At 37.8% G+C, this 22,918-nt stretch overlaps 1 protein-coding gene across 1 annotated transcript in view; it reads right to left on the bottom strand.

The window, feature by feature from the left end:
- Positions 1 to 22,918, bottom strand: part of TRPM6 (transient receptor potential cation channel subfamily M member 6) — a 197,616-nt gene that overhangs the window by 144,495 nt on the left and 30,203 nt on the right. Inside the window, exons 3-5 of the mRNA XM_021008567.2 lie at positions 14,724 to 14,901; positions 9,330 to 9,543; positions 1,655 to 1,779 (exon numbers count right to left, since the gene is read on the bottom strand). Of these exons, the coding sequence (XP_020864226.1) occupies positions 1,655 to 1,779; positions 9,330 to 9,543; positions 14,724 to 14,901 (517 nt within the window). The remainder of the gene's footprint in view (positions 1 to 1,654; positions 1,780 to 9,329; positions 9,544 to 14,723; positions 14,902 to 22,918) is intronic.

Genomic DNA, 22,918 nt, shown 5'->3' with positions numbered 1-22,918 from the left:
GCTCTATGCCTAAAAAAATGGGACAGTCTCTACTCTCCAAGAATTCATATTCTCACAGAATCACAAAGTTAAGTATTAGAGGAAGGTTCATATCTTCTAGAATCCAAGCTCAGCAGTTCTTTCTGTCCCCAGGGCTTCACTTGATACCTGACACACAGTAAATGCTTAATAAGTGCTTGCTGCCTGTTGACTTGACCCTGGGCAAGTCCCCTGACCTCCAGGTGCCTCAGACTATTCTACAGAACTTATCTACTAAAGTCATAGAGCTCACAGATTCAGTTACCTACATTCAAGAAATCACAACTCCTGGTGATGCCTAGTAATGAAAATAGCTCTGCTAATTAAATCCCAGTGTATCCAACCAATCAATATCCCAAATCAAAAGGATGAACATAAACAAATGAAATAGCAATTCACCCTATAGAAAACATCAGCATCATCTTCAATAATTCTATATAAGAATTCATGATTTTTTCAGATGTGGAAATTCTTTTCACCAGTACATATCACTCCAGTCCTTTCTAGTTCTTTCATATACTGAAAGCAGTTTCCCCTGGGCCTCTCCTTTCTAGATGACTAGATGACTCTTCCCAGAACTTCTGTTTAAGGAGGTCACTAGGCCCAACATGTCTTCATTCCAGTGACTTTCTCTACCATGACATGTTCCCCTGTTCAGATTCCTCTAATATGACACCTTCTCCCTTTGAAGTCAAGAACTGTCTCTCTTTCTGTTTATATTTGTCTTCAAGTGCTTAATAAATGCTCATTGATTGACTGACTTTAACTGAGTGAACTATAATGTCTCATTCAGTACCACCTCTATCTTAGTGAATGGAATGCTACAAGTGGAATCTGGAAGGTCTCAGTTCAAATCCCATCTTCAGTGCTTACTAGCTGTCCTATCATTAGCAAGCCTTAGTTTCCTTATCTGCAAGATGGAGACAATCGTATCTGCAATATCCACTCCACAAGGTTGCTGTATCTCTGTCATTAGACTGAGATTCAAATGAGTTAACAGATGTAAAGGACTTTGAGAATCTTAAAGCAGTTATAAATGTTATAAATTTCAGTTATTGGCAATAGTGGTGGTGGTAGTAGTAGGAGGAGGAGGAGGAGGAGATGATGACAATGATGAAGATGATGATGCTACTCCTTATGAGTAGTTATGGCTGAACCTTCTGCTGATAAGTCCCTCAAACACCAACAACATTTATTATTAGCCTACTCTGCATACAACTCTCACCTAAACTACTTCAGCAACTGCCAAAAGAATTACCTAGAGTTTGATAAAAAAAAGAACTGAAGAAATTGGAACCACTCTAGTGATTATTTGTTTTCAGGTCAATATTTCCCTTTATGTAAGATTAAACACTTCAAGGGACACCCAGACATAAGAACTCAATAGGACTGCCAATATAACACATTTTTAGAAGTGTGATATCCTAACAGTCTATAAGAAGAGTGCTTTTGTTAAGAACACAATTACTGCTGTCTTGTCAATAGAAAACTGACGATTATTCTTCACAATCAAAATCATAACAATTCACTAGCAAGAAAACTTCCCTCTTAAGAAAGGAAAAAGAGATTTCTTCATTCTATCACCATTAAAAACAAGAGAAAGTATTAACTTTTTTTAAAGGCTTATTTTACTCACATCTTTTCCAATAAGATCCCTCTGGTTCTCAATGATTCCCCAAGGAGGAATTCCAACCGTCCATATTTTTCTGAGGCATTGAGAGGAATGTGCTTTGAGGGCAGCCCCAACATGCTTGGAGACTCCTACAAATATTCAGTGCAAAGGTCAAACATTAGGTCCTGCTAATTCTTATTGTGCCCTTTTACCTCCCCACCCCCTTTAGACTTTTATACAGAACATGGTGGCTTGAAGAGAGGAGGAGAAAGTGAGAATATGCATTGTTCCCCTTGCCAGCAGATGTTTTAAGTAGGGCGCCCTTAACACCTGCAATTTCTCCCACCAATCAATCAATTTATTAAGCACCTACCATGTGCCTGGCATTGTGCTAAGTACTGGGGATACAAAAAGAGACAAAAGACAGTCCCTGCTCTCAAGGAGCTCACCATCTAATCCCAGTGCTTCCCCTCATCCCTTTCAAGGTTCTCTTCTTTTTATGAAGTGAGTTTCCCATCCCTCCTTCAGAGCCTACTCTGTCTTGGCATCACTTTCCTCACTGGACACCTGATCTACACACTCACAATATTTTACTTCTGTCCTTTGCTTACCATAACTCTTTCATGTCATATCCCCACTAGAATCATGAGATCACAGATTTAGTGCTGCAAGGTACCTTAGAGGTTCTCAAATCCAATCCCCTCATTACACAGCTAAGTTTCCTTTCCTGAGGCCCAGAAAGGTTAAGCGACTTAACCAATGTCACACAGCTAGTAATTGTCTGAGGGAAAATTTGAATCCAGGTCTTTGTGACTTCAAATCCGGCATCCTATCTGCTACACCATTTCCCTTTCTCAAGGGAAAATCATTATAGATGTGCCCTTCCTATATCCTCTTTTCATGCATTGGATTTCTCTTCATTCCTCTACCCTCAATCCCCTGTTTCAAATAAAATTTGTATAGAAACATAACTACGTCACCTCAGAGCTCTGTCTCTTTTACGTGAGATAATTTTCCCCATTCTTCTCCCAGTGCCTCTCTCTTTCTCACCCCTTCATTTTATTTTTTTAAATCATCACTCATAGTCAACTCACACCCATGCCCTGTATCTAAGGATACTCTTTCTAACTGCCCTAATAATGATAAAGTTCTTAGGAATTGCAGCTATCGTATTCCAATACAGGAATGTTAATGGTGCGACCTTACTGAGTAACTTATGATTTCTCTTTCTTGTTTACCTTTTTATGTCTCTCTTGAGTCTTGTATTTTGAAAGTCAAATTTTCTATCCAGCTCTGGCTTTTTCATCAGAATGCTTGAAAATCCTCTAATTAAATGTCCATTCCCCACCCCCCATGGACTATACTGTTTTGCTGGGTATGTTACTCTTGGTTATAATCCTACCTCCTTTGCCTTTCAGAATATCATATTCCTAGCCCTCCAATCTTTTAAATGTGGAAGCTACTAAGTCTTGTGCAAGCCTGACTATGGCTCCATAATATTTGAATTATCTCTTTCTGTTTGCTTACAGTATTTTCTCCTTGTCCTGAGGGGCTTTGGAATTTGGCTATAATATTCCCTAGGAGTTTTCATTTTAGGATCACTTTTAGGAGGTTATCAGTAGATTCTTTCAGTTTCTATTTTATCCTCCGGATCTAGCATATCAGGGCAGTTTTCCTTGATAATTTCTAGAAATGCAATATCTAAGATCTTTTTTATTATCACAGCTTTCAAGTAGTCCAATAATTCTTAAATTATTTCTCCTCAATCTATTTTCCAGGATGGTTGTTTTTTCCAATGAAATATTTCAATTTTTAAATATTTTTATTTTGTTTTATTGTTTCTTGATGTCTCATGGAGTCATTAGCTTCCATATGCCCAATTCTGATTTTGAAGGAATTATTTTTGTCAGTGAACTTTTGTACCTCTTCTTCCATTTGGCCAATTCTTTTTACAGAGCTATTTTCTTCAGTAAATTTTTGTACCTCTTTCACCATTTGGTCAATTATGTTTCGCAAGGAGAGAATAGAATAAATGAGGGGCAGGATAGAATGGAGGGAAATACAGGTAGTCTTTCGCAACACGACTAATATGGAAATGTTTTACATGATTACATATGTATAACTTATATCCAATTGTTTGCCTTCTCAATGAGGGAGGGTAAGGAGGGAGGAAGGAAGAGAATTTGGAACTCAAACTTTTAAAAAAGAATGTCAAAAATTGTTTTTACAGGCAACTGGAAAATAAGATATACAGGCAATGGAGTACAGAAATGCCCTACAGGAAAATAGTAAGGGGAAGGGATAAGAGAAGAGGGGGAGGTGATAGAAGGGAGGGCAGAATAGGGGAAGGGGTATTCAGAATGCACACCATCTGGGGATTGGGGGAGGGGAGAGATGGGGAGAAAAAATGGAACTCAAAATCTTGTGGAAATGAGTGTTGAAAATAAAAATAAATTAATTAATTAGTAAAAAAATTAATTTGTTTCTTGATCTTCCCTGTCACCATAATAACTCTTCATGATAAGGTTCTTTGTTGCTGTTGCTGTTGTTATCTCATTTTTTTCCAGCCTATTTCTTGACTTTTAACTTTATGTTAAAGTTGGACTCTACTCCCAGAGTAGAGGGAACACTGTCTTCAGGTTTCTCATGCTTCTGTTTTCAGAGCTGCTGCTTGGGGTCTGTAAGTTTTTAATGCTTCCAAGGTAGCATGATCTAGGGAGGGGTGTGGTCCTTGCTCTCCTGGCCTGTGTTCTGGTCTTTATACAGGAAGGACCCTTGTTCCCCTATAACCACAAGTCTAGCACTCCTCTTGGCCCTGGAACTGTGACTGAGGCTCCTGGCCACCACAATCACTAGTGCTTCCTTCAGCCTTGGAATTGAGACCAAGAACCCAACTCCCTTGTAAGGGATCACAAGTACTCTTTTCCACCCTCAAACTGTCACCAGGACCCCTATTTTCCTTCAGCCACAAGCTAGTGCTCCTCTTCACTCTAGGACTGTGGCCTGGAACTGTGTATTGGCAATACAACAGGGTCCAGCACCAGCACCAGCAGAGGGTCCCCAGTAATCTCTTTCTGACCAGTTGTATGAGCCCTTTCCCATCTGTGGGCTGGGAGCTCCTGAAGCTACTGCTGCTGCTGCTCCTGTAACCACCTCCAAGTCCTGCTGTTGGTGCAGTGGGACAGTTTGCACCGAGCTCCAGGCCCACCACACCCCAGTGAGGCAGACCTTTCCTGTCAAACTCCTAAGCTGTCTTGGGCTGGAAAATTATTTCATCCAACCTTTTGTTGGTTCTACGCTCCAGAATTAGGTCTGAGGCATTATTTTAAAGTTGTTTGGTGGGGAATTTGGGAGAGTTCAGGTGAGTTCCAACTCCTACTCCTCCATCTTGGCTCCATCATTTGGGACCTTTTGTGAAAGTCACCCTAAAGTAACTGAACTGTCTTCATCATTGCCAAGATCTTAAAACTTCAAGCATGTACCTCAGACAAAGTCTTGCTCAATTTCATCTATTTCTTTTATTCCCAAAATTCCATTATCTCTTTCACCTTTTAAGTAGAAATAAAATACCAATTTAAAATGAACTTAGAAATCAAGTACAATCTTCTGTTCTGTATAAAGATGTGAAAAGGCACCATTCAATCACTCATAAATGATAGGATAAAACCTCTCCCTTTTCTTCATTTCTATTGCCTTTTCATCAGACTCCTAGCAACTCATCTGTTCAATCATCCAAAAAGCATTTATTGAGAACTGGCCACATATAAGGCATTGTGCTAGGCACACATTTGTGAAACAAAAACATCTAGTATTTGATAATCTAATAGGAAATACAGTAATCTGAAATACAACAGCATTTTATTCATAGCTTTTTTGTGGCACATAAAATAATAATCTACTTTGTATTATTAAGTAGGTTTTTTATAAGTTTCAACTGCCTTATCAGAATATAAGTCTCTTGAGGGCAGGAATCAGGTATTATTTATCTTTAAATTTGACATATTAACCTAGTACAGTGCCTTATGCATTCTAAAGGATAGGAACAAAGATAAAGAACTGTAACTTCACTGGCATAAATACGGAAAAACTCCCTCCACCAATGCAGGTCACCTTCCCTGCGACTTCGAATCATAGAGAAGTTTCCTAGAGCACTGGAAGGTTAAATGTTTTGTACAATATCACAGTGCCAGTGCATGTCAAAGGGAGAACTTGAACTCAGGTCTTTCTCAATTCAAGGCCAGCTCTCTGCTCACTAAACCACACTGTCCCTAAATGCTTTACATATTGTACACACTCCATATGCATGAAAAAATGAACTACAACATGATACAAGGCAGCATATGGTTAATAGCATGCAAATAAACAAGCAGTAATTCAAAAGAGAAGGAGACTATTTCCAAATGTAGTAATTAAGAAAAGCTTCATAAAGAATTTGGGTCCCATTTGTTTGAGAGGAGAGTGATGAAGATGAGATCTAGATCCCCAAAAGGAAAAACCCTGGACTGTCCCATATGGACAAATCTCTGACTGTCCTATCAACTATAATCCCATCAACTGGCCTTTCATTGTGGCTAAACTCAATCTCCCAATTCTGTAACCCTTAATCTAGCCTAGCCCTCCACTGTTTTACCTCCCTATGGCCACTTCCCACCTTTAATCCTATCTAGGCTCCATTCTCCCTTGGCCACTGTGGTACAGGTCCCTCACAATCCATCTCCCTCCCTCCCTCCAACCCCCAGAATACTTGGCCATTCATAGATCCCTCCCACAGTCTTTCTGTATATAAAGTCCATCTTGTATATAAAGTCCATTCTGTATATAAAGTCCATTAAGGTGCTTATATTCTTAAAATCTAGCCACTGCTCAGATTCTTAAAATCTAGCCAATAGCTTGTTAAATAATGTTCAGACTCCTTAAGAGTCTGCCCAGTATGATGGATATTCTAATAAACCTTGTCTTTGGCTGAAAAAAAAAAAAAGAAAGAAAAGCTTCATGAAGGAGGAGAATGGGAATCAGATCTGAAAGAAGGGAGAGTGCTGCTAGGCAGAGAAGGAGGAAATACAAACAAATACAATATCATAAGCAAAGACACAAAGATAGAAGTGTACAAGTCACTGTCAGAGAAATCAAAGTACATGGATTTTCCTGGTGTAAAATGTTCACTAGAGGAGTAGTGGGAGATAACACTGGAAAGCCCCATAGAAGCCAAATGTTAGAGGGCCTTAAATAATAAGCTAAAGAATTCTAAACTAAGCAGTATAGATCCATTGAAAGATTACAGTGACGAGATTAAAGCTATCATTCACAGTATTTGTAAACTCAGAACAGACAAAGAAAATTTTTCCTTCTGTCACCTTTGTTTTGAGCGAAATACCTAGCACCTCTCCTCCATGTACTCAGACAGCCAAAGATACAGGCCTCCTTGCTTTGCTGCTCCTAGCACAAGGCTTTCCATCTCCCAATTTCAACATTTTCACTGGCTGTCCCCCATACCTGGAATTCTCTCCCACCTCATCTCCATCTTCTGGCTCCCCTGGCTTCATTTAAGTCCCAGCTAAAATCCCATCATTCACAAGAAGTCTTTCCCAATCTTCTTTTAATGTTAGTGCCTTCTTTCTAAGATTATTTCCAGTTTATCTCAAATAGATTTTGTTTGTACATAGTAGCCTGTATTTTATTTTCCCTATTAAACCGTGAGTTTCTTAAGAGTAAGGACTAGTTTTTGCCTTTCTTTTGTATCCCCAGCAATTAGCACAAGTGTTTAATAAATGTTCATTGACTGGTATTGTCTGTGTGTTCAGAGCAGATTAGAAGAGAGAGGGACTGGAGTTAGAAAAAAATGGCTAAGAAGCTATTGTTTGCTACAGGCAACAGGAAATGTCAGAGCTTAAGAAAGAGATCTGGGTTATATACATGGATTTGGCAGTCATCTGCACAGAAATGAAAGATACAGGAGGTATATAGATAAAGATGTGTGTATGTACCTGTACACATATATGCATATATATACTATATATATTTACTATCAGAGTGAATGAAATCATCAGAGGAAAAGTGAGATGTAGAGAAGAGCAATGGACTAAGAATGGCATATTTTAAAGCATCCCCATTTAATAGACCAAGAGGAAAGGATATCAGCATAGGAGACAGACAAAGAATATTACAAGAGGTAGAGAAGAACAAGGATCGTGTGGCATGTTAATTTAGAGGCAGGTCAGAAAAAAGTGAGCAGGTCACATAAACTTGGTTCAGTTTCATAAACATTTACACTAGGTATTAGGGGAAATACAAAGTTACATGAGGCATGGCCTCTGCCCTCATGAAGCTGATAATCTACTTGGAAGATAAGATACATACATAATTAACTATAATGCATAAAAATTCATGATAAGTGCATTAGAGGAAGAAAAAAAGTACAACATGAAGTCTAAGGAGTGAAATTATTAACAGAAGAGACATGAAGGGAATCCTTCATGAGGGAGATGGCATTAGAATTCAGTTTTAAAAGACTGCTAATGGTTTAACCAATGAAGGGGAGTGGAAGGACACTCTAGCCATAGGAAATAGCATGAGCAAATACACAAAGGTGGCAAATCCCAGGGCATGTTTGGGGAGAGAAAGGTAATCCAATTTGGGTAGAACAGAGAGTAAAGAGAGGGAAGTAATAATTTGAGAGTATCCTGGAAAGGTAGGATATCAACAGATTGGGAAGAGCTTTGAATGTCTAACAAGAAATTTGTTTTGTTTTGGTTTTTTCGGTTAGGCAATTGGGGTTAAGTGACTTGCCCAGAGTCACCGGGCTAGTAAGTGTTATATGTCTGAGGCTGAACTCAGGTCCTCCTGAATCCAGGGCCGGTGCTCTATCCACTGCGCCACCTAGCTGCCCCTCTAACAAGAAATTTGAACTTTACTTGGGTATTGACAGGGAGACAATAAAGATGGTTTAGAAGAGGAATGGTTTTGCAGAAAAGGAAGATTTGACACTGGAAAATCTATTAGAAGAGTATTGCAACAGTCCAGGTAGGTAGCAATGTGGGCTGGTACAGGGATGCTGGCTGTAAGAATAGAGAGGGGGACTCTTGGAAGAGATACTAGAAATCTAAAATCATAGAGCAAATAAGTATTGATTATCTTTCAAGGTTAGAAGTGAAAGTAAAGAGGGGCATAGGAATCCTCGGCAATGATCTATTTTGATAAGAAGATGCTAAAAGAATATTTTAAAAATCAGATGCAATACATTCAATAAAATTGCAGTACATTTCACTAGAATGAATTGCCTGAAATGTGGACATGATTGCATCAATGAATTGCTGAAAATATGTGCTGACACAGTTATAATGTAGACAGCATGAACTAAAAAAACATTTTTTAAAAATCCTTCCATAATTGGAGACTCAGGAGAAAGTAGTTAGGGGAGGAGGGTGGGGTTCCCTTTCTTCTGTGACAGAAGAAAAAAAATTTAACTTCCAGTTATTTCATTTTTGCACTACCAGCATTTTCCAGACAACGCATGCAATTTACTTCCCAGTTTGATTTTCAGGTCACTTAATTTTGTAACTTAATCCTTCACAAAACACCACATATGCTAAGAATTCTACAAGGTGTGATGATATCGTGCCCCCTAACCCACTGCCCAGAATGGACCAGGCAAAGAGAGAAGGGGAAATGAAGAAGGTTGATGAAGGTAGGTGGGCTCTACCTGTATTGATTCCTTCAGTTATTATCCATGCTTTTGTTGTCTCTGCAGCTTTGATCAGCCCTCGACTGAAAACCTGCTCCAGTTTGCGGGGAATCACAAAGTTCTGAATGCCCCCATGAACAGAGATCACAAGCTTTGGTAGTTCCATTTTCCATTCTTTCAACATGAGATGTAATAGCTGCTCCAAATTTGTGTCATAAGATGTTCGTATATACTGAAATATAAATATAGACAGATAAATAAAATAGTAATAATGTAAAGTAAAAATAAATAGTAATAATAAAGCATAATGTTAGAAAAACAGTGAGGCTTTTAATATAGCCACAATTAGTAATTATTATATTGTATTTATATATTAATTACATTGATATCATTTATTAATAATGTTATGTTATATAATCATAGTACAACAAATGTCATTAATGGTATATCATATATTGTGTGATTAGGTATTACTTATATTTAATTGATTATAATAATAAATTGTATATTATAGCATATCGGGGCTGACTATTGTTATTATAAATAGTCACAATTTGTTTTAATGCTAAGCTATAAATAATACTAATGCCAGCTATCATTATTATTATTGACAACAATAGCTAACACTTATACAACATTTTAAGGTTTGCAAAGTGTTCTTACATATATTAGTGCATTTGATTCTCACAAACAATCCTGTGAAATAGGTGCTATTATTATCCCCACTTTATAGATGAAAAAACTGAGGTACAGAGAGGGTTACTGATACATTTCATTTCACTGAGATGTTTACTACACACACACACATACACACACACACACACACACACACACACACTCCTTAATCTATTTCTAAGAACTATAAGTCAATTCCTCTCCTGCCATTCCCAAAACAGCTTCACCAAGGTTCCTGAGAGGATAAGAGGCACACTACATATAACCAACCACTTTAGTAAATATATAAATAACATTAAGGAACAGAATTTTTTTTTTAGTTGGGCAATGGAGTTAAGTGACTTGCCCAGTCACACAGCCAGTAAGTGTTATGTGTCTGAGGCTGGATTTGAACTCAGGTCCTCCTGAATCCAGGGCTGGTGCTCTATCCACTGCACCACCTAGCTGCCCCTGGGAACAGAATTGTAGTTAATATGGATGATTAGAGACTAGATTATGTTTCTTTGTTGCTGTTGTTCATAGGACTACTATACATAACCACATAATTTTTAAAATAGTTTTTTTGCTATCTTTCATTTCTAAGTCATCCATTTCCCACTGTATTTTCCCCCTCTTCTCCTCCCAAAGAGTCACTCCTTATAATAAAATATAAAGAACATAAGAAAGAAAAAAGTCCCACGAAACTTGACAACACTTCAAAAAAGTATCACATTCTAAGCAGTATCTCATAACAATGGTCTCCCGTTTCTGCAAAAAAAAAAACACATAAAGGTATCTTCTCAAATTGCTTCTTTCAATCCAAGCTTGATAATTATCACTTCAAATGATTTAATTTTGGTTGTTTTGTTGTTGTTGTTGTTTACATTTACATTACTGTATTTATTGTTTACATATATGTGTATGTGTGTATGTTTTTTTTAAAGTCTGCTTACTTCATGTTGCATCAGTTCCTAAAAGTCTTCCCAAGCTTTTCTGTATCCATCATGTTTCATACACTGCAGTATTTTCCATTAAACTCATTCATGTACAACAACTTGTTTAGACATTCCCCATTTGATAAATACCTACTCTATTTCCAGTTCTTTGCTACCCTAGAAAGTACTGCTACATAGCTCAATAATTTAAATGAATTAAAATAAGGGATACAAGGAATGATGCTTTTACCTGATATACTAGGAAATTTAAAATTCTATAATTTTTAAAAATCTAAAATTGTATTATATGGGATTCCTATTATAGTGCTTTTCCCACAATTAACACTTTTTGCTCCACTATTAGCTATTATTTGTTTATACTTAATGGAATATGGTAATGTTACAAAAAAAAATCCATAACAGGGAATCCCAAAATAATACATATCAGTTTTAGGGTCATGGGTTCTTGGTATTAAAAGCGATCTCAGATATCACCTCGCTAATACTTCTATCTGATGCATTAACTTCTTTATAATATGCCTAACCAAGTCATCCAACCACCAAATGAAATACACTAATAAAAAGGAATTCATAATTTCCCACGAGAGATCATCTAACTTTAGAACAATTCTAATTATTAGAAAGTTCTCCCTAATACCAAGTCAAAATCTAACTATTTATAACAATGTTCCTAATTCTGCCTCATGAGACCAAGCAAAATAAATTTATTCCCTCTTTCATATGACATGTTAAATAGCTGAAACAAATTTCCAGCCCAAGATAACCTGGATGGTTGATGGGAAAGGTCTGTTGCACCAGAATAGGAGAGGAGTGCAGTTCAACGTGGGCCACCTAGGCAAAGATGGGACTCAAGAGAACTTGAAGCTGGCCTCAGGAGACTGAATCACCAAAAGCTGTGGCAGTTTCCAGACTTCTTAACCCACAAACTTCAAAGACAACTTGGAAGGTCAGTGGGAAAGGTCTGTTGGACCTGGGTGAGAGAGAAGCATGGTCCAGCCCTAGCCCTAGTACAGCCCCAGGGTAGTGGTCACAGCAGCAGTGGTTACTTCCAGAGCTCTTGGCCCACAGACCAGATGGTGGGGGGATCAAGTGGCTGATCAGAGGGGGACTGCAGGGATCTCTTTGCTGGCACTGAGGAGGGATTCTCTTGTTTTGCCTGTGCTCACATCTAGATTGTGGTCCTGAGTGGCAGTACTAGGGCTGGAACTTCTGGTAGCAAAGGATAGGGAATCCTTCTCATGGCTGAAAGGCAGAAAAGAGTGCTTATGGTCACTCATAGACCAGAGCACAGGCCAGGAAAGAAGCAAACTCCTCTCCTTTGATCATACCGTCTTTGAAGAACTGAAAATGTACAGGTCCCTAGAAGTATCTCTGAAAATAGCTGCACAAAACCCCTGAAGCTTGAGACAGTGCACCCTCTACACTGGAAGCAGAGCCCTACCTTAACAAAGAGTTTAAAAGTCAAGTAATTGGCTGGGAACACTAGCAAACAATGGAAAAAACCCTCAGATTATAGAATCTTTCTTCGGAGATAAAGAGTATCAAAACATATAACCAGAAGAAGACAACAAAGTCAGAGCTCCTACATCCAAAGCCTCCAAGAAAAATAATATGAAATTGGTCTCAGGCCATGGAAGAGTTCAAAAGGATTTTGAAAAGCGAGTAAAAGAAGTAGAGGAAAAATTGGGAAGAGAAGTGAGAGTGATGCAAAAAAAATCATGAAAAGCAAGTCAACAGCTTGCTAAAAAAAAAAAAGACAAAAAGAAAATACTGAAGAAAATAACACATTAAAAAATAGACTAACCCAAATGGCAAAAGAGGTCCAAAAAGCCAATAAGAAGAAGAATGCCTTAAGAAGCAGAATTGGCCAAATGGAAAAGGAGGTCCAAAAGCTCACTAAAGAAAATACTTCATTAAAAATTAGAATGGAGCAAATGAAAGCTAATGACTCTATGAGAAATCAAGAAATTATCAAACAAAACCAAAAGAATGAAAAAATAGAAGACAATGTGAAATATCTCACTGGAAAAACAACTGACCTGGAAAACAGATCCAGGAGAGATAATTTAAAAATTATTGGACTACCTGAAAGCCATGATGAAAAAAAAAAAGAGCCTAGACATCATCTTTCAAGAAATTATCAAGGAAAACTGCCCTGATATTCTAGAACCAGAGGGTAAAATAGAAATTGAAATAATCCACCAATCACCTCCTGAAAGAGATCCCCAAAGGAAAACTCCTAGGAATATGTAGCCAAACACCAGAGTTCCCAGGCTAAGGAGAAAATATTGCAAACAGCCAGAAAGAAACAATTCAAGTATTATGGAAACACAATCAGGATAACACAAGATTTAGCAGCTTCTACATTAAAGGACCGCAGGGCATGGAATATGATATTCCAGAGGGCAAAGGAGATAGGATTACAACCAAGAATCACCTACCCAGCAAAACTGAGTATAATCCTTCAGGGGAACAAATGGAAATTCAATGAAACAGAGAACTTTCAAGCATTCTTGATGAAAAGACCACAGCTGAATAAAAAATCTGACTTTCAAATACAAAACTCAAGAGAAGCATGAAAAGGTAAACAGGAAGGAGAAATCATAAGGGACTTATCAAAGCTGAACTGTTTACATTCCTACATGAAAACATTATATTTGTAACTCATTAGACTTTTCTCAATATTGGGGTAGTTGGAGCGAATATATAAATATGTATATATGTATATGTGTATGTGTATATATATATATATATACATATACATATATATAAACACACATATGTGTACATACACACACACAAAGAGAGAGAGAGACAGAGGGCATAAAGTGAGTTGAATATGAAGAGATGGTATCTAAAAAGTAAGGGGTGAGAGAGAATTGTACTGAGAGAAGGAGAAAGGGAGAGCTAGAATGTGGTAAATTATCTCACATAAAACAGACAAGAAAAAGCATTTTCAGTGGAGTGGAAGAGGGTGGAGGTGAGAGAGAATGAGTGAATCTTACTCTCATTGGATTTGGTTTAAGGAGAGAATAAGGTACACACTCAATTAGATATGGAAATCTATCTTACCCTATATGAAAACAGAGGGGAAAAGAATAACAGGGAGGGGGATGATAGAAGGGAAGGCAGATTGGGGAAGGGGGTAATCAGAAGCAAACACTTTTGAGGAGGGACAGGGTCAAAGAAGAGAATAGAAAAAACAGTGGAGGGGGTGGGCAGGATAGGATGGAAGGAAATACAGTTAGTCTTTCACAACATGACTATTACGGAAGTGTTTTGCATGACTATCCATGTATAAAGTATATCCAATTGCCTTCTCAATGAGTGAGGGTGGGGAGGTAGGAAGGGAGAGAACTTGGAACTCAAAGTTTTTGAAACAAATGTTAAAAATTGTTTTAACATGCAACTTGGAAATAAGATATACAGGCAAAGGGATATAGAAATCTATCCTGTCCTACAGGAAAATACAAGGGGAAGGGGATGAGAGAAGGGGGGGGGGGATGATAGAAGGGAGGGCATATTGGAAGAAAGTGTATTCAGAATGCACACTGTCATGAGGTGGGGGGAGGAGAGAGAGGGGGAGAAAATTTGCAACTCAAAATCTTGCGGAAGTGAATGTTGAAAACTAAAAATAAAAAAATTAATAAAAAATTTTTTCCAAAAAAAAGAAAGCACCCATAACTATCCTTCTTACTTTTCTCCTTTTAGTTTTATAGGTTACTAGAACTATCTAGATCTGTGTACTTAATAAAGTTATTCTTGATTAAAGCTGACTAAAATCTTAGTATTATTAGCAAACCTTGGCATGGTAGGTATGTTCTCCATCCTGGAAGTTAATAGTGCCAAAGGTGTCAGTAGGACTTTTCTTTGTGTGTTTTTCCACAGACCATTCTTCTTCTTGGCTCCCCATAGTTGAAGAGGCAGCCCCTTGATATGCTATCCCATGATGGTCTCCAATCAATCTTCCACAGTAGCACCTAAAATTAAAACAAGTTGCTTTATACACAATTAATGACAACACAGTATGCAATTTTTCCATATTTTGCCTATAGTTTATGGCTGATGCACCCTGAATATTGATAAAATCAACTATCTAGAGTTTGGTCATTAACTAGCTAAATCATTTAACCTCTGAGGGCCTGTACTCTCAACTGTAAAATAAAGACATTATACTAGAATATCTACAAGGTCCCACAGCATTCTCAAACTCAGTGATTCCTGAGATTTTTATTGATACTCCAGATCTATTGCTCCCACCTTCATTGTTTTATAAGTACTAAATCTTGATTAAATCAAAATAAGATGATGTTTCTTTATCCATTAATGAGTAATACTAGAAGTATTCACTTACTGTAGATAAAGTATTAAGAGAAAAACACCTCTGATGACTAAATAAATAAGGAGACTAATTAAATAAATCAGAGTTGTTAATGAAGGAATCAAGTACACAGATCTAGATAGTTCTAGTAACCTATAAAACTAAAACCAGGGAGGATAGTGAATAATCCATAAATAGAATACAATATGTATACCAGAAGAGCAGACATCTCATTTTTACATCATAAAAAATACATATGTACAACCAGGCAGAAATCTGTTGTTTTTGTGCTCAGTCATGTCCAACTCTTCATGACCCTGTGGATCAACCACCCATAGGGTTTTCTTGACAAAGATACTGGAGCAGTTTGCCATTTTCTTCTCCAGTTTTATGAAGGCAGAGGTTAAATGACTTGCCTAAGGTCATATAGCTAGTAAGTGCCTGAGGTTAGATTTGAATTCTAGTCTTTCTAACTCCAGGCTCAGTGCTCTTCTCCACTGCACCACTTAGCTGCCCAGGAAGAAATTAAGGAAAATTAAATTACAGTATCAGAAAATGGAAAGCCAAAGAGTGTGGATATGCGAGAATAACATGAAAGAACTTACATTGAATAAGGCCCCAAATAGCACCCAGAAGATTACTAAGTCAAAGGAAAGAGCAAATAAGTTATGGCAACTTTGAACTTTGAGTGCTGATTGAAAATTAAAGTGCAAATTAAAATCAATAGTACATAGATAAAAATGAAGGGAATTTTGTAATTCAAAATCTTGTTATCCTAGAGACCCAACTGTGATTACCTAAAGGTAAACACTGTTTAAAATTCTACAGAATTTTATTATTCTAGTTATGAGACTATATAAAGCACCTCTCACACCGATGTGGCCGTATTTTTTCATTTAACCTCTTCCTTTACCGTGGAAGAGCAGCACTGGCCAAGTATCTAGGAGGGATCAAGATGGCAAGGTCCAGGCAATATAAAGACAGCACTGGATTCCAAATGAGAAGGGCTTAATTTGACCTCAGGAACTTACTTGTTAGGTTGACCCTGGGCAAACTATTTCTTCTCTCTGAGCTTCAGTTTCGTCGCGTGTAAAATGAGAGAAATATTTCTGGAAATACTTCCCTTGCAGGACTTAACTTATGAAGAAAGAGCTTTGTAAAACTTGAGGCAAGCATTTATTAAACATTTATTATGTGACAGGTATTGTGTTAAGCACTTGCAATACAAACACAAACAAAATAGTCCTTGCCCTCAAGAAGCTTTTCGTCTACCAGGAGAGATATCATGTACATATCTTATATCCATATAAAAGCGTATACAAAATAGGTATATACAAAAAAGTACAAGGTTATTTCGCAGAAGGTGGCACTAGCAGGTAGGTGGATCAGGAGAGTCTTCTTGTAGAAACTGGCCCTTGAGGTAAGCTTTGAGCACCAGGCCTGGAATCAGAAAGACTCATCTTCCCAAGTTCAAAACTGGCCTCAGACATTTACTAGTAGAGTGACACTGGGCAAGTCACTTAACCCTGTTTGCTTCAGTTCCTCAATTGGAAAATGAGCTGGAAAAGGAAATGGCAAAACCTTTGTCAAGAAAAGCCTAAATGGGGTCACAAAGAGTTGGACATGACTGAAACAAATGAACAACAACAACAACAAAGGGATTCCAAGAGACAGGTAAGGAAAGGCATGGGGAACAGCTTGTACAAAGACATGGAGATGGAGAATGCAAAGTAACCTTCAGATACAGCAGAAAGGAAGGAAGGAAGGAAGGAAGGAAGGAAGGAAGGAAGGAAGGAAGGAAGGAAGGAAGGAAGGAAGGAAGGAAGGAAGGAAGGAAGGAAGGAAGGAAGGAAGGAAGGAAGGAAGAGGAAGGAAGGAAGGAAGGAAGGGAGGAAGGGAGGAAGGAAGGGAGGAAGGAAGGAAGGAAGGGAGGGAGGAAGGGAGGGAGGAAGGAAGGAAGGAAGGAAGGAAGGACCTGTAGTCATCTGTATAGAGATAAGTGAATACAAGCGAACTAATAAGATCACAGAGGTGTTTGGAGAAAGAGGGTCCTATACAAAGCTATATGTAAATTTGTATTATATACTGCCTTATTCATAAGTCTGAACACCACAGTTGAGCATTTTATTCTTTGAGTATATAGGGTAGGGTTATCTATCTATCTATCTATAATAGACTGTATGACCCACTTACATGCCATCTATCAGAGAGACAGCCTGAGGGCTGAATTTGGTTTTTCACACACCAGCAGAGGGCATCAGCTGACCTTCTGTGGGAGATAATTCCAGAATTATACTGTCTATCAACAAGAAGAATAATGTCTATCCACACCAGCTGTGTGCCAAAAGAAGACGGGTACTAAAATGCCAGGTTACCAGAGGAGAGGGGCGGAGGATCAAGAAAACAGCCAGCTCAAATCAAGCAAGCAGGTATTTGGACCATGTAGCCCAAGCAATACAGCCTTTAAACCAGGGAGTAAAGCAGGTGGCAAAAATAAGGTGCAGTCAGGAACCGAAAAGCCACTTCTCTAAAATTAAAACATCCAGATTCCCCAAAGCCTAGACCTGACAAGAGCTCTGTTCTCAGAGCCTATACAAGTCACTTAACCTCTCCATGCCTCTGTTCCTTCATCTGTAAAACAGATGACATACAGTTCAGACAGTTGTTTTAAGGACCAATAATACAATGTGTGTAAAATACTTTGTATACCTCAAATCACTATAAAAGCATGAGCTACTATTGTTATGAGACTAAGTCTGCCTGTCCACCAAGAACTTACGGCTAACAAAGAGGCATTCCAGTAGAATTCTTCTCATTGTCCACTTGGTCAGTCCAGTGGCTTATCTTACTCTACCTTAACTATCTACCCTACCTTCTATAAGGTGCTGGGACATGCAGCCAAATGTATTCCTAAATTTCACCTACCAACTTGACCTAACCTCTTCCCAGGAACTCATAGGAGGTAGAGAGGGAAGGAGGAAAGAAGAAAAGCAGAAGAAGGAAATAAACATTTATTAAGCCTCTACTATATGCCAGCCCTATGCTAAGTACTTTACAATATTATAACATTTGATCATTTAAAGGCAGGAGGATTTCATAACCCATGCCATTAGGTGCTCCCAGCAACAACAGACAGCACCGCAATATCTACTCAAGTGGGAGGGCTATGATAGCATGGGAAGGAGAAGCTATGAGATGTAGTAGATAAAGAACTGACCTTAGAGCCAGGAAGACCTTGGCTGAAGTTCTACTTTTGACACATACCACTCCATAAGACAACTCATAAAGAGTAAAGAAAGTAAAGCAAGGCACAGTCTAAAGCAGGGATGTCAGACTCAAATAGAAACAGATTCCTACTGGAGCACTGAATTAGAAAATCAAAAATTAACATTATCTATGTTATATTGTAATATTATTTTTTTTGTTAAACATTTTCCAATTACATTTTCATCTAGTCCTGCTGCCACTGGGGAGTTTTGCAGGCCCAGGCCACAAGTTTGACACTTCAGATCTAAAGTGTATCCCACATCTCAAAGAGAATAATTCAAAGGTTTTGGAGAAAAGTAAGGAAGGCTCCAAAGGCCTAATATTCTACACAAGTCATTTCAAGAGTAATGGGCAACTTTCAAGAATAAAGTTCTTGAAACAGAAGCAGAAATTACTTTGAGGAGGAGGAAAAGAAAGAACTGCTGAAAGAGACTGAGATAGAGCATCAAAGCCTGAAGTCTAGAAGACCTAAGTTCAAATCCAGCATCAGACAAGCCTTACCAGCTGTATGGCCCTAGGCAAGTCACTTAATCTGGTTGCTTCAGGGTCTTCCAATTAAGCAATGGGGATAATAATAGCACCTATCTCACTAGGTTGTAGTGAGGATCAAATGAGGTCACATCTACAAAAGCACTTAGCACAGTGACTCCAACATTGTAGTAAATACTTATTTCCCTTCTCCCTCTTCCTCATTAATGGATAAATATCTGCTCAGTAGAAGGTCTCTCTAGAGACAAGGAATGCTTGTCAAATTTGACTACGACAAAATTAAGAGGAATAACTAACATGTTAGATAACAGAATTAAGACCCAAAAAGATTTCTATGGGATGGAATGACAGGCCAGAGTAAATAAAATGAATGAAACTTAATGGCAATAAATGTAAAGTTTTGCCCTTGGATCAAAAAATCAGCTTTACAATACAGGACAGAGTAGATGGAGCAAAAAAAAAAACACTCCAGCAGAAAAGGTCAGAGGTTTTTAGTGGACTGTTATGTTCTATATGAATCAATAGTATGGCATAGTAGCTTCAAGCATCAAGAGACATGGGGTCCAGAACTAGGGAGGTAAGGTCCTGCTTTATTTTATGTTTGTCACTACATACGGAATACTGTTTCTGATTCTAGCCCCATTATTTCAAGAAAGATATAGATATGCTGAAACATGTGCAAAAAAAGGATAACAAGATGAGAAAAATAGAGAACATGCCATACAGGATAAATTCAACCTGGGTGTTTACCCTGTGGGGGAAAAAACTATTGAAAGGAAACATGAAAACAGTGTTCAAGTATTCCAAAAGCTGTACGGTAGAAGGGGAATTAATTATTAATAATAACAGGTAGGATTTATATATTACTTTATGGCTTGCAAAGTGCTTTACATTTCTTAGCTCATTTGATCCTCAAGACAACTCTGTAAAGTAGATGCTATTAATATTCTCACTTTTAAAATGAAGAAACTGAGGCAGAGGTTAAATGACTTGCCCTGGATCACACAACTAGTAAGTGCCTGAGGCTGTGTTTGACCTCAGGTCTTCCAGAGTCCCATGTATTTACTGAGCATGCAATAAAGGAGCCTCCATTCTGATCTGTGCTGGAAGGCAGAACTAAGAGCCAGGATTAAAAGTAGCAGAGACTTAATAAGGAAGAACTTCCTAACAAAAGAACTATCCAAAACCGAAATGGGCACCCTCTGTCCGTGGTAAAAATCAACAAGGCTGAGAAACTGTGGTTGATATTTCAACTGTGATGATATTTCATTCTTCAAAAGGCAGAAAAGGTGATAAGGGGGACTGACTCTACCAACAGGATTGGCTGCCAATGTCGAATGACAGACTTAGAACCAATTAGGGTCTGATGTCCACCCCACACTTTAAGGTAAGATTTCAAAGGTCCAAATTAAGGACAGGTAGGATTCCAAGGCATAAATAACAGAGCTCAAGATAAATGGGATAGGATTGAACAAGATGATAACAGATAACAGAAGAAGGCAGAACTACTCAACCCTATTTGCTTCTGTTTTGTCTTCCAAAGATAATAAACTGAAGATTAGATTAAAAAGGGTAAAACAAAAATGATTAACAAGGCATGAAAATGCAAACACAAATGACCAAATGAAGAAAGAGAGAAGCTATCTAAAGGGATCAACATGGATGCATAGAAATTTAAGAAACGAAAGTAAATTTAAATCATTTAAATTAAGTCAAGTGAAATTTAAATTTAAGTAAATAATGTGATAATTTCAATTTAAATAAAGTTAAGAAATAAAGAAAGGCAGGTAAATGCTGTTAAGGATGAATCTCAGTTGGGGTGATATTTTAAGAGACTCGTCCAGAACAACAAAGCTTACAATGACATGAGGTATAGGACGAATGTTACAAAAAGCTTAGTTAGCCATGTCGAGGTCCAGAGGAAAATGTTTATTTAATAGAGGCAGGGTGAAGGGAAGAAAATAAGCATTTACATAGTGCCAGCAATGTGCCAGACACTGGGCAAAGGAGGGCTGACTGAGGATTGTTGACATAATGATGACAAATTATGTCATTTCTACTTTGGCAGCCAGCTTCTCTATAATGGTTACCTCCTATTTTGTTTCTGGGGTTTTTTTCCTAGGAAGGAAGGAAGGAAATAAGCATTTAATAAGTGCCTACTATGTGCCAGGCAGTGCCAGGCACTTTACAAATATTGGCTCAATTGAGTTTCATAGCAATCTTGAGAGACGGATGCTACTATTATCTCCATTTTACACATGAGGAAACTGAGGCAGGCAGCAGTTAAGTTACTTGCCCAAGGTCACATAGCCGGTGAGTATCTTAAATCAAATTTAAACTCAGATCTTCTTGATTCCAGACCCAGTGTTCTATCCACTGTGCCACCAGGGCACTCCTCTTTCAAGGAGAATGGTCATGAGATTAGGAAATATTAAACAAAAAACTAAAAGGGAATTGTAATGTAATATGAAGGAGGAGAAGGAAAGCACTTAACTCTCCTGAAGAAGTTTAAAAAAAAAAACACTGCAAGAAATCTCTCTCAAGGTACTATAAATATTTTGCAAATGTGACTCCTCATTGGTTATCTCTGAGAAATGTGGACAATGTCAGAGATGTCACTGGGCCAGAGGCAAGCAAATGGTCTCATGATTTAAAAAAAAAAAAGTTTTTAAACTATCATAGTCCATTGAGCTTAACTTTAATATATGGCAAAATTTTACTGTAGAAAATGTCAACAAAGGGATTTTTTTTTAATCTTCCTCTTTACCTCAACACAGCTAACAAAGCTGTAACATTTAACCTCAAGTCATTGTAGGCTTATGTGTTCCTGACTAGTCTTCTCATATTCACCCTTAGAAGTAATTACCTGCTCTTGTTTATATCTTCTTGGGTCTGACTTGGTACAAAGGGAAGTGGTGATAACCATAAGCCAGTGGAGGTTCAACAAGAATAAGTCCTGTCAGGCTAACTTCATTTCCTTTTCTGCTCCACACAAGACTGTTCGATTAGAATAATGCTATGTGCATTCTATTTATTTTTATCTGAAGATAAATAGGCAGGTATTAAGAGCCAACTTTTCTAACCTGGAAAGACTTGTATGGTCTGATGCTGAGCGAGGTGAGCAGAACTAGGACAACGTTGTACACAGTAACAGCCACGTTGTATGATAACTAATACTGATAGCAATACAAGGATCTAAGACATCTCCAAAGGCCTTGTGATGGAAAATGCTATCCACATCCAAAGAAAGAACTATGGAGTTTGAATGCAGATCGAAGCATATCATTTGCAATTTTTTTTTCTTCTGTTGAGTTTTGTTTCCTCTTTCTGCTTCCTATTGGTTCTAATTCTTACTTACAACATCACTAATGTGAAAATAGGAATGTATATGTGTAGCCTATCTGATTGTGTGCTGTCTTGGGGAGGGTGGTGAGGAGGAAGGGGGAGAAAAATTTTAAACTCAAAAGCATATGCAAGTGAATGTTGATAAATCAAATAAATTAATTTTAAAAAAAAAAGACCTAACTTTTCTGCTAAGTTCAAGTTACTAGGCACCAGCATCTTGAAAGAACTGGTAGAAATTATTGCAAAGGCACTGTCATCGATCTTTGAAAAATAATGGAGAAAGGGAGAGATGATATAACTTAACAAAAATTGGGGAAATATCCTGATTTTTAAAAAATGGACACGAGAGTGACATCTTCAAACCATAGGCCAGTGAAGTTGAATTTAATACTCTGTAAAATTCTAGTACATATTACTAAAGATATGGCTAGTATGCCTGTAGAAAAGAAAATAGTGATACCCACGAGTCAGCATGGTTTAATCCCTAATAGGTAATGATTATTAGACAGTATCAAATGTTTTAACTTAACTATTTTTCTTTCTTACATGGAAGGGTTCAACAGGGTGGAGGGAGG

The sequence above is a fragment of the Phascolarctos cinereus genome, unplaced genomic scaffold (genome assembly GCF_003287225.1).
Source record: "Phascolarctos cinereus isolate Bilbo 61053 unplaced genomic scaffold, phaCin_HiC Scaffold_4;HRSCAF=312, whole genome shotgun sequence".
Lineage (NCBI taxonomy): Eukaryota > Metazoa > Chordata > Mammalia > Diprotodontia > Phascolarctidae > Phascolarctos > Phascolarctos cinereus.
Note: the sequence above shows the minus strand (reverse complement) of the source record. Positions and strands in the feature narration are given on the sequence as shown.